At 42.1% G+C, this 13,510-nt stretch overlaps 2 protein-coding genes across 2 annotated transcripts; both read left to right on the forward strand.

The window, feature by feature from the left end:
- Positions 1-2,600: 2,600 nt before the first annotated feature.
- LOC138911089 (uncharacterized) lies at positions 2,601-3,140 on the forward strand. Its single transcript, XM_070208261.1, has one exon. It carries the CDS (start codon positions 2,601-2,603, stop codon positions 3,138-3,140), a length of 540 nt encoding a protein of 179 aa, XP_070064362.1.
- Positions 3,141-3,443: 303 nt separating this feature from the next.
- Positions 3,444-4,481, forward strand: LOC138911090 (uncharacterized). The gene is made up of 3 exons (XM_070208262.1): positions 3,444-3,873; positions 4,063-4,211; positions 4,287-4,481. Exons 1-3 carry the CDS (start codon positions 3,444-3,446, stop codon positions 4,479-4,481), a joined length of 774 nt encoding a protein of 257 aa, XP_070064363.1.
- Positions 4,482-13,510: the final 9,029 nt, after the last annotated feature.

The raw sequence follows: 13,510 nt of genomic DNA on the forward strand, positions 1-13,510 counted from the left end.
GAAATTCGAAAAAAAAAACGCAAATAAAATATTGTTCGTGGCTATAAGGGCATCTAAAAAGTGACAAATATTTAATCAAATAAAACAGAAAGTGATTCCGAGAAGGTCGCCATATTGATGTCTGTACATATGTATGTATATACATATATGTACAAGTGCATACCCAAAAATTTAACCGATCGCCATATTGATCTACGCAAGTATATCAAGACATATCTGCACACATAGGCTTTCGCTCCGTTGAATAACAAGTGTATGCGATTCTCCATTCTAACCTTCACCAAATAATCACATACCTAAATATAAAAAAAAAAAAGCAGTAATAAATCGAATATCCGTGCGACTTTTCTTTAAAATAACAATTTATACAAATAATTCTATGACAAAAACCTTCCATTGAGCTGCGTTTAGAATAAACGTACTTCTCCTTGAGTTCAACAATTAATAAGCAATAAGATTCAATTTTTTGCGAGATCCGTTTCCACTACACGGCCGCCTTGTCAAAAGAGAATTAATCCTTTTCTCTGGTGTTTCAATAAAGAAATAATTCGATTTCTTTCTCAAGTAAAGGAAGCTAAATAAGCATCAATTTAGTAAATTGTTAGTAAAATAATTAATTTAACAAAATTTTCCGAATTCGTTGGACTCAATAGTGAACACCAATTCGATCATTCCATTTTATTCTGATATCTCGATTCTATCGTTCCTGTGCCATTTCTTATTCCGTTTTCGCTCGGCTGATTCAAATTATTTGTGTTTAATCATATTTCACCTGGTTATTACAATTTTTGGCTCTCTGAAGAGCCTAGTATGCCAATCGGTGGTGATCAAAACAACCACAAACGATTCACAGCACCGTCCATTAAGGAGTCAAAGCGACCTTTAGCAATTTCCGGGAAACTCAAGGTCGAGAGTACCAGCACAGCCGTCCGCAAAACTGTGAGTCCGATTCTAACAAGAGATATTACCCCAAAAATAACCCGTTAGACTACGCAAAAAATGCAGAAGTCAAGCGAAATGGCACTGAACGACTTCGTTTCTATAACTGACCGACTAGGCCAGTTTGAAGTGAAGATCAATGACGCAGCGGACAGTGACGTGTCACTGTTCATTAAGTCCGACGAGATCAGATTAAGACTTTATGGGAAAAGGTAGAACGCTAGTACGAGATATGTTCCAAAGCTCTTAACCAAGGCGCTTGCAGCAGCAGTGACCTGGTGGGTATGCAAGCTAAATATGATTACTGCGGCTCAACTTAGGGAAAAAATAGAAAGAGCCACGGCTTTAAATAGACAAGCTGAGCAAACCCCCAAACTTCTCCATGTCCAGGGGTTGCAGTCTCCCGCCATGCGACACTGAAGTTTTCAGTGGGGATTACCTACGCTGGCTTACTTTCCGAGACTTGTTTACAGGGGATTATATTAACAATCCAAGATTGAAGCCGGTGGAAAAATTGTTCCATCAAAATTCCAAAACCAGCGGCGAAGCTAGGGCAATTGTCTCCAAGTCCCCGCTCACGAATGACGGCTTTCAGTCAGCGTGGGCGAGCCTGACAGAGAGATTTGAAAATAATCGACTATTAGTCAATAGTCAATTGAAAATTTTTTTCAATCTCCCCTCAGCAACACAAGAGTCTGGAGCCGCCCTTAAAGAGCTTCAGGGCACAATCCAGGAATGTTTAACGGCTCTCGACTTGTACAGGGTGAGCACCGAAAATTGGGATCGTCTGCTTATTTTCTTGTACTCCTCTAAATTGCCTAAGCTCACGCTGTCGTTATGGGAACAATCACTCCACGATAAGGCAGAGATACCTCAATGGTCCGAGATGAATTCATTTCTGATCGACCGATATCGCACTTTGGAGGCGATAGAGGATGTACGACCTACCGCACATACGCCACTCCAGTCCAAACCCACAAGAAAAGAGTCAAACCACCTGAGAACCTTCGAGGCTACAGTGACTACAAAGTCACAACACTGCAAATTGTGTCAGAATGGAAAACCATCCCGTGCGTCTATGCCCACGATTTCTACAAATGTCCGTACCCGAGAGAGTTTCCGTCATTAAGCAACAAAAGTTGTGCTTAAACTGCTTCGCCAGACAGCACCAGTTGAAAGACTGTACCAGCGCACATAGTTGTTTCACGTGCAAGGGACGTCTCAACACGCTCCTCCACCGTGACAGACCCCAGGTGCCCTCAGCTTTCACAACACCAATAGTTTTGAACCCTCCTTCGTCTATACAGTCCACTTCTACTTCAACCCAAGCTACCGTTTAAAACTACTTTTCCGCAAACTCACATGGTGTTCTCCTCGGCACGACTGTCATCCAAGTGTGTCATTTGGGCACAAAGTTTACAGCTCGGGCATTAATTGACTCTGGGTCTGAAGCGACCTTTATTTCAGAGCGATTGTTCAGCCCGTCGACGCACAGGTCTAGCAGGCAATTTGCCCTCCTACACCATCCCCCAAACCGCTTTGGAAGAACTTCCAAAATTACACTTGGCCGATCCCTCTTTCTATAGGAGGTCACAGATAGACGTGTTTCTCGGCGCCGATATCCTCCCATCCATATTGTTAGGTGGCTCCTATCCCAACATATGGGGCACTCTCAAGAAACGATTTTCGGCTGGATCCTTACAGGCCCCGTTTCTAAGACCAGTGCCAAATCGGTCGCATCCTTTTCGACTCAAGTCTCGCTGAATCCAAATGCGATCTTGGATAAACTGCTCATAACATTTTGGGAGGAGGAGGATATTCCAGTAAAGCTAGAAAAGGAATCTGACCTGTTTTGTGAGCGCAATTTCCAAAAAACCACTAAAAGGGATAAAAACGGCAGATACTTGGTCACACTACCATTCAAGAATGCCGATCACATCCAGCTAGGCCATTCAAGGTCCATCGCACTAGCTCAATTTCTACGAAATGAGAATCGTCTGGCAAAAATTGCCCCCCTTAAGGAGCAGTACGATGCGGTGATCCAGGAATATCTGGACTTAGGTCACATGCGACAAGTCCCTCCAAGCAATGGTTCGGATAACTTTTATCTACCACACCATGATGTTCACAAGCCTGACAGTACCACGACCAAGCTCCGCGTAGTAACGCCTCCCACCCGTCATCGAATGGTAAAGGTCTGAACGATGTGCTACATGCAGGGCCCGTTCTGCAATCCGACTAAGCATTCAAATTCTAAGATGGCGCTTCTTCCGATATGTCTTCAATGCCGATATCACGAAAATGTATCGGCAGATACTTGTGCATCCCAAACACACGCTGTATCAGAGAATTCTGTTCCGAACAAAGGACAACGAGCTTCGTGACTTCGAACTCAGTACAGTCACGTAAGGAGTTAACTGCCCTTTTTGGCAATCCGGGTACTACATCAGTTATCTATCGTTCGTTCGCTCTATCCCTTAGCAAGTCACATTATAGCAAACAATATGTATGTTGACGTTGTACTAGCGGGAGCCCATTCCAAATCAACGGCAGATCAAGCAATTGCAGAACTCCGCAAAGCCTTTGAATCTGCCGAGTTCCCCTTGCGAAAATGGACATCAAATGAAAAGGACTCGCTAAAAGCGATTCCCAAGGACCACTTGCTTCGCGCCGACTTCTTAGAGATCGAAGAAACCTGTTCGGCAAAGACACTCAGGATCAGATGGAAAGCTGACACCGATGAGTACTCTTTCGCTCCATACGAGCTAACAACCAAACAGTCCGTCTCCAAACGTGAAGTTCTTTCACAGATTGCCAAACTGTTCGATCCAGCAGGTTGGCTGGGTCCAGTTATTATTCGGGCAAAAATATTCAAGCAGGAGATCTGGCTCCAAGAACTGGGCTGGGACGATCCGCTACCTGAGAGTCTTCTCAGTAAGTGGAATTTATTTCTGCAAGAGTATTCGGGCCTCAGTGCGATTCGCATCCCTAGATGGGTCGAATTCCGCCCACAGGGGACTTTTCAATACCACGGGTTTTGTGACGCTTCGCAGCGTGCATATGGGGCTGCCATTTACGTGCGCACTGAGATACAAGATCGCATCTCAGTACATCTTCTAACAGCGAAAACGAGGGTCGCTCCGGTCAAAACGGTATCCTTGCCACGACTAGAGCTGTGCGGAGCAGCACTTCTGTCCGAGTTATCCGCTGCACTCAGTCCCCAGCTACCTTCCGCTGGCGGCGACTGGTTCTATTGGACGGAATCCACAATTGTGCTAGCTTGGCTTCATAAGCCACCATGCGCCTGGACTACCTTTGTAGCAAACTGAGTCGCAAAAATTACTCAGGCCACCGACTCCGATAAATGGTCCCATGTGCGATCCGAGTACAATCCAGCGGACCTAGCGAGCATAGGTGCCACACCACAAGTGTTAGTCAACAATGAGCTGTGGTGGCACGGGCCAGAATGGTTACGCCTACCTCAGAACCAATGGCCCATTCCTTCAGATCCCCTCCCAGATACGACAATAGAGTACGATTAAAGTAAACCTCGCAAGCACGGCTCCCTCATTTTCTTTCCTCGAGCGCTTCTCCAAGTTCGATCGAGCCCTGCGAGAGTTAGCATACATCTATCGCTTCTTCAATTGTTGCAATCAATTGTCGCTCCCGTCAACTATTGAAATTGACAGCAACGAGATTTCTTATGCACAAGAAAGACTCATTCTCCTGACCCAGAGACAAGCATACTCGTCAGAGTACACTTGCTTGAGCACGAAGAAACAGCTCACTTCCAGCAAACTCCTTAATTTGAACCCCTTTTTAGATGGTAAGGGAATTATTCGAGCATGTGGTCGTGTAAGACCGGCCGAAGCACTCGGCTACCATGAGCGGCATCCAATCATACTGCCATACACATGTACATATTCGCGTCTCTTGACCGCTTTCACCCATCTTATATTCTTGCATGGAGGCAACCAGCTCATGATGCGTTTAATACGATCACAGTACTGAATTCCAAAGCTGAAGGTGTTGGTTAAGTCCACAATCCATTCCAGCAAAATCTGCGTCATTCGAAAAAAGAAATTGCAAACGCAGCTCATGGGCGACTTGCCAGTGGAGAGAGTTACATTCTCTCGGCCGTTCACTCACACAGGAGTCGATTTTGCAGGCAACTTCGATGTGAAAAATTACACAGGTCGAGCCTGTCTTATTACAAAGGGCTACGTGTGCGTCTTTGTCTGCTTCAGCACCAAAGCCATCCATCTAGAAGCTACATCTGACCTGACCATAGAAAAATTCCACGACGAGGGTGCCCAAGTCAAATGCATTCCGACAACGGCAAAACCTTCGTCGGAGCGGCCAAAGTCCTCTCGCGCGATTTTGTAGAAGCGCTTAAGACTCAACTCCGGGTCACTTACAGTCTCCAGAAACTGTCCTGGCACTTCAACCCTCCTAGTGCACCGCATATGGGTGTCCTGTGGGAGGCAGGTGTAAAGAGTTTCAAAAATCTATTTTATAAGTCTACATCGACCTCCAAATACACCTTCGTATAGCTTTCCACGCTCCTATACAAAGTTGAAGCATGCCCGAATTCAAGACCGACATCTCTAATGTCGGAAGATCCTACTGATCTCCTAGCTCTGACTCCAGGTCATTTTCTAGTCGGGGGTCCTCTACTTCTGGTTTTGGGCTCGGATATCTACCCAGACTTAATTCTCTAAGGCGTCCTGCCGAGCCATGGCGGCGCACCACTGTCCCAAAAAACGGTATTCGGGTGGATAATGTCCGGCTCCTGCGCTCACCAGTAGGAACAGAGCCATATCCCTTTCCCTTTTTCTTTTTGCAATACTGCAAGGTAAGCGAGTGTTCATACAAGAAGTGTATCCGGCAGTCGCCATCCAACCGCCATGTAACTCCGGAACCACTATTACATTGTAATACTATACTATACCATTTTCTCAACATCGATAGAAATCTCGATTAATCGTCGCAAAAAACACGTAATGTCCGGGGCGAATTTACACATTTCTGAAAAATGTGCCTTTTTCGAAAGATGTGTGAAATGTGTTTTCTTATAGGGAAACGCGCAGGGCGCATTTCAAACATTTGTAAAAAATGTGACATTTTCTGAAATGTGTTCAGTAGACAGAGGCTATTATTCATCTCCTGACGTTCCTTAAACATCGCCTGTAGAGAATCAACTTTCACACTGAGAGCCTCTATTGCCGCCTCCAGCCTTGAACTAATGTGTGCGGTTTCTTGATTCTTGCGGGCAGAACTCCTAACTGGCGTCTCTTTATTGAATTTTCTAGACCACTACGCAGCGTATTGGCATACGAAAAATTTCCTCGCCCTAATGTTGCTGGCGGTCTTTTTTGCTACTGACATTACTTTCTATACCCTTAACCCATTAAAAATGGGTATAAGGGTATATTATATTTGTGCAAAATCCAAATGTATGTAACAGGCAGAAATAAGCATCTCCGACCCCATACAGTATACATATTCTTGATCAGCATCAATAGTCGAGTCGACCTAGCCATGTCCGTCTGTCTGTCCATCCGTCCGTCCGTCCGTATGTATGAACGCATGGATCTCAGAGCCTATATGAGCTAGAGGCAATTTTGTAGGTGCTCCTAGTGCCTGCGCAGATCGAGTTTCTTTTCGATAATCGATAACTTACTCCGTTTCCAAGCAATCGATAAAAATCGATATCCATGTTCTGTTATTTGGGCAATTTTGGCTCCCTAGTCGGGAGCTCCCGACTGGAACCTCTTGTTTTAATTTGTGACAATGACACTGAAAATTCATTATCATGCATTACCTTACTTTCATTATTTTCGTAAGGTTCATATATTATTGAATCGAATTTAATAGGCAGCATAACATCATCATCGGACTCGCACTTCGAATTGGTAAAATGAAAAATATGTAATGAAATTAATTTTCCTATAATGATGGTGAATTCATAAACTGATGGGTTCCTATATTGTATCATATCTACCCTACCATTATAATAAAACAAAGGGTATAACAATCCGTTAATAGATAGTGACACTTTGTCATAATAAATACAAATGCTCAAAGTACATTAAAAACATAAACATTCCAGCGCACAAGCAATACGATCCATCGCTTATACATAAGCCGATCGTGGCGCGTTGGAATGCTGAGCATGCACTTTGCAGCTCAAGCGGTAAAACCATACACAACACTTGCATGCCTTCTGCATACATATGTATATACCAACATACCTATACATACATATAAACACATAGATATAAGCATTGCATGTTTCGGGTTAGCGGAACCCAACATGAACATATAAGAACAATTCTCAATAAAGTAACAGAACGGAACAGACGCTCCAATCTAAAACGGTCTGTGTTCGATTTTATTATTTTGAAGTTATTACATAGCGATCCTGCCAGGAGATATTACATGGCGACCGTGACAGGACTCACAGGAAGCAGTTTAGTTGATTAAGTGCGAAGTGCATAATGGCATAATGCCAAGAAAAAAAATAACATTAAAACATTGCAAGATCAAAGTTCGATCCCGAACAATTAAAAGAATTAAGCGAATCAATTCAACCAAGCACCGCTGAATCTGATATTGACATTGAAACACTAGAAGAAAGCGATCTAATCGAAACCAAACAGGAAATAATAATAATCTCTGAAATAGCACAAACAGTTGTAGAATTTATCAAGCTAGCCACATCTCTAATACCAGAGTTTGACGGTTAGCCGGAAAATCTACAATGTTTTCTAGATTCTTTGGATCTATTAGAAACCTTAAAAGGCACACATGAGCTAACAGCCATTATCCTTATAAAAACAAAGCTAAAAGGCCATGCTGGAACTTTAATAAGTAATGAGCAGACAATTGCTGCAATCATCACGCAAATATCAAATGCAGTAAAAGGAGAATCCGTCGAAGTTGTGTCTGCTAAGCTTCCAAATCTGCAACAGAAAAATAATACGGCTCACCGATACACCCAAGATGTGGAAAAACTGGTAAAGGCCCTTGAATGCGCCTATATCAGTGAAGGTCTCAGCCAATCACTTGCAAACAAATACAGCACTACAACAGCTGTAAAAGCTATGACCCAAAATTGTTCAATTGATAACGTAAAACTTATCATGCAGGCAGACACATTCACAAAGTGGTCAAAGTAACACTGTCCTGTATTATCGACGAGGTGCAAACAACAATAATAGAGGAGGCCGCGGCTATAATCATGGCAGAAATTACAACCACAACAATTACAGCCGAGGCGGTAACAACAACAACAACAACAATTAAAATAACCGTGGAGGAAGACGAGGCCAAAATCGAGGAAGAGACCGAGATAATTCCAACCAAGGTAATAATAATAACAATGTGAGAGGGGCGTAAAATGCGTCGAAAAATCTTAGCACCCTTTAGGAAACAACCAGTAAATGCAAAGGTTCATTCCATCAATTACAGTCTTAATATATCTGTCACATTTTATAAATATTCAACTGAAAATAAACTCACGTTCCTAATAGATACTGGTGCGGATATCTTTTAAAAATAAACTCAGATCATTTTAAAATTCAAGAAGATAAAATTATAAACATCCAAGGCATAGGCCAAGGTGTAATAAAATCTCGGGGAACTCTCGGGAACTTTAATAGAACTACAATCAACAAAATATATTATTCCACACGAATTTCATTTAGTGGATTCAGATTTTTCAATACCGTGTGATGGAATAATAGGCATTGATTTTATTAAAAAATTCAATTGTAAGTAAGATTTCAAGCCAAGTGAAAACTTTTTTATAATTAGACCTCAAAATTTAATTTATCCTATTTATGTTCCGATAATATATAGTGCTGGCAACAATACAGTTCTTCTGCCAGCCAGATCCCAATTAATTCGAAAAATAGACATTAATACAGTAAATGATTATATATTTGTTCCTAATTAAGAAATACATTACGCAATTTATATTGCAAATACAATAGCAGCATTCAAACATGTATACATTCGCCTTCTAAACACAACTAATTTCGACCAATTGGTCAAAGTAAACAAAATCCAATATGAAAATTGAACACATTATGACATTCATAACACTTTTCCAGAAAATAGAGGCGAACAAGTACTTTCAAAATTAAGGAAAAATTTTCCAGAACAATTACAAAGGTAACTAACAGAAGTGCGCACCAGGTATAGTGAAGTGCTCGGACTGGAAACTGAACCAACAGTGATAAATAATTTTTATAAATAAACATTAAGACTTCAAGATGATGAACCCATTTCTATTAAAAACTACAGAAGCCCGCAAAGCCACGTCGAAGAAATTCAAAAACAAGTTGGAAAATTAATAAATGACAGAATCGTAGAACCATCTGTATCCGAGTATAACAGCCCACTTTTGTTAGTTCCGAAAAAATCTTTACCAAATTCGGAAGAAAAGAAATGGCGATTAGTAATTGACTATCGCCAAATGAACAAAAATGTATGTGGGAAATATAACCTAAAGTTGCATCCAAAAAAATTTTCATTTTTCATGCATGAAGTGACATTCTTGGGTCACAAATGCACTAACAAAGGAGTATTGCCAGATGTCCCTCATGATGCGGACAGCGCGAGACGATTTGTAACATTCTGCAATTATTATCGTCGACTTATAAAAAACTTCGCCGATTATTCAAGGCACGTAACTAGATTATATAAAAAGAATGTTCCTTTTGAATGGTCAAGTGAATGCCAAAACGAATTCCAATACCTTAAAGAAAAACTTATGCACCCCACATTATTACAATATAATGATTTTCGCAAAGTATTTTGCGGAGCGGTTCTAACTCAGAACCGTGACGGAATTCAGCTCCCAATAGCTAATGCATCGCGTTCATTTACAAAAGGGGAAAGCAATAAGAGCACAACAGACCAAGAGTTAGCTGCAATTCTTTGGGCAGTTACCCGTTTTAGACCACATATTTTCGGCAAACACTTTACTATTAAAACGGATCACAGACCATTGACATATTTTTTTCTATGACTAATTCCAGTTCCAAATTAAATCGCATGCGATTAGAGCTTGAAGGATACGAGTTCACAGTAGAATACCTAAAGAATACCTTTCGCGTATTATAAAAAAAAAAAATAACTTGTAAAGGTGATACTGGCCGGGGTATAACTGTCAGTCTTACCAGGTCTAGCGAGTTACAAGATATTTATAATTTCGCTGGGAGGGAGGGCTTAAGGGGGAAGGGGGTGAGTATCCTGACCAGACCAAGCCTAGCTCTATTTCTGCACGCCTACACTACCGGGCCGTGGCCTCGTACCAACTACACTAGCGGGCCGTGGCCTCACGCCAACTCCACTACCCAAACTACTCTATCGAAACATCAACCGGTAATGCCCATGCCCCTGATCGAGGTTAGATCGAACGCCGGTTAATTCCGATGTTAAGGTAAGCGAGTGTTCACATAAGAAGTGTATCCGGCGCCGGTCGCCATCCAACCGCCATGTAACTCCGGAACCAGTACATGGAACATGAAATTCACCTCACTTACACTAATACAGTGTAATGTACTCTGAAAATATAGAACAAAAGAGAAAATAAACTGCAAGCGAACTAACGTGTTTTTTTCAAACCTTCTTAAGTAAATTTGTGCAGAGCAGAAACGCTCCCCCAACGATACAGAAATTCGTAAAGTTTATCGGGAAGCCCTGCGGACGCCCTACTACATCATTTGGTCCTTCGAGCCGGATACTTCATCAACATTTGGCATATTCAGTTCGCCCCAGAAAGCATTGGTGGATCTGCAATAAAAGGTTCCAGGAACAGCTACAAATTCAAACAAGATAAGTAGCAGTGCACCTACCTCAACTCGTCCATTGCCAAATTTCCGGCAACTCCAGTCCGATTAATTCATATTTGAGTTAAAGAGAGTGGCAATTGTATTTAAGAAATTCGAAAAAAAAAAACGCAAATAAAATATTGTTCGTGGCTATAAGGGCATCTAAAAAGTGACAAATATTTAATCAAATAAAACAGAAAGTGATTCCGAGAAGGTCGCCATATTGATGTCTGTACATATGTATGTATATACATATATGTACAAGTGCATACCCAAAAATTTAACCGATCGCCATATTGATCTACGCAAGTATATCAAGACATATCTGCACACATAGGCTTTCGCTCCGTTGAATAACAAGTGTATGCGATTCTCCATTCTAACCTTCACCAAATGATCACATACCTAAATATAAAAAAAAAAGCAGTAATAAATCGAATATCCGTGCGACTTTTCTTTAAAATAACAATTTATACAAATAATTCTATGACAAAAACCTTCCATTGAGCTGCGTTTAGAATAAACGTACTTCTCCTTGAGTTCAACAATTAATAAGCAATAAGATTCAATTTTTTGCGAGATCCGTTTCCACTACACGGCCGCCTTGTCAAAAGAGAATTAATCCTTTTCTCTGGTGTTTCAATAAAGAAATAATTCGATTTCTTTCTCAAGTAAAGGAAGCTAAATAAGCATCAATTTAGTAAATTGTTAGTAAAATAATTAATTTAACAAAATTTTCCGAATTCGTTGGACTCAATAGTGAACACCAATTCGATCATTCCATTTTATTCTGATATCTCGATTCTATCGTTCCTGTGCCATTTCTTATTCCGTTTTCGCTCGGCTGATTCAAATTATTTGTGTTTAATCATATTTCACCTGGTTATTACAATTTTTGGCTCTCTGAAGAGCCTAGTATGCCAATCGGTGGTGATCAAAACAGCCACAAACGATTCACAGCACCGTCCATTAAGGAGTCAAAGCGACCTTTAGCAATTTCCGGGAAACTCAAGGTCGAGAGTACCAGCACAGCCGTCCGCAAAACTGTGAGTCCGATTCTAACAAGAGATATTACCCCAAAAATAACCCGTTAGACTACGCAAAAAATGCAGAAGTCAAGCGAAATGGCACTGAACGACTTCGTTTCTATAACTGACCGACTAGGCCAGTTTGAAGTGAAGATCAATGACGCAGCGGACAGTGACGTGTCACTGTTCATTAAGTCCGACGAGATCAGATTAAGACTTTATGGGAAAAGGTAGAACGCGAGTACGAGATATGTTCCAAAGCTCTTAACCAAGGCGCTTGCAGCAGCAGTGACCTGGTGGGTATGCAAGCTAAATATGATTACTGCGGCTCAACTTAGGGAAAAAATAGAAAGAGCCACGGCTTTAAATAGACAAGCTGAGCAAACCCCCAAACTTCTCCATGTCCAGGGGTTGCAGTCTCCCGCCATGCGACACTGAAGTTTTCAGTGGGGATTACCTACGCTGGCTTACTTTCCGAGACTTGTTTACAGGGGATTATATTAACAATCCAAGATTGAAGCCGGTGGAAAAATTGTTCCATCAAAATTCCAAAACCAGCGGCGAAGCTAGGGCAATTGTCTCCAAGTCCCCGTTCACGAATGACGGCTTTCAGTCAGCGTGGGCGAGCCTGACAGAGAGATTTGAAAATAATCGACTATTAGTCAATAGTCAATTGAAAATTTTTTTCAATCTCCCCTCAGCAACACAAGAGTCTGGAGCCGCCCTTAAAGAGCTTCAGGGCACAATCCAGGAATGTTTAACGGCTCTCGACTTGTACAGGGTGAGCACCGAAAATTGGGATCGTCTGCTTATTTTCTTGTACTCCTCTAAATTGCCTAAGCTCACGCTGTCGTTATGGGAACAATCACTCCACGATAAGGCAGAGATACCTCAATGGTCCGAGATGAATTCATTTCTGATCGACCGATATCGCACTTTGGAGGCGATAGAGGATGTACGACCTACCGCACATACGCCACTCCAGTCCAAACCCACAAGAAAAGAGTCAAACCACCTGAGAACCTTCGAGGCTACAGTGTCTACAAAGTCACAACACTGCAAATTGTGTCAGAATGGAAAACCATCCCGTGCGTCTATGCCCACGATTTCTACAAATGTCCGTACCCGAGAGAGTTTCCGTCATTAAGCAACAAAAGTTGTGCTTAAACTGCTTCGCCAGACAGCACCAGTTGAAAGACTGCACCAGCGCACATAGTTGTTTCACGTGCAAGGGACGTCTCAACACGCTCCTCCACCGTGACAGACCCCAGGTGCCCTCAGCTTTCACAACACCAATAGTTTTGAACCCTCCTTCGTCTATACAGTCCACTTCTACTTCAACCCAAGCTACCGTTTAAAACTACTTTTCCGCAAACTCACATGGTGTTCTCCTCGGCACGACTGTCATCCAAGTGTGTCATTTGGGCACAAAGTTTACAGCTCGGGCATTAATTGACTCTGGGTCTGAAGCGACCTTTATTTCAGAGCGATTGTTCAAAAGGGTTAAACTTCCTTATCAGCCCGTCGACGCACAGGTCTAGCAGGCAATTTGCCCTCCTACACCATCCCCCAAACCGCTTTGGAAGAACTTCCAAAATTACACTTGGCCGATCCCTCTTTCTATAGGAGGTCACAGATAGACGTGTTTCTCGGCGCCGATATCCTCCCATCCATATTGTTAGGTGGCTCCTATCCCAACAT

Source organism: Drosophila virilis, chromosome 3, assembly GCF_030788295.1.
Source record: "Drosophila virilis strain 15010-1051.87 chromosome 3, Dvir_AGI_RSII-ME, whole genome shotgun sequence".
Taxonomy (NCBI): Eukaryota; Metazoa; Arthropoda; class Insecta; order Diptera; family Drosophilidae; genus Drosophila; species Drosophila virilis.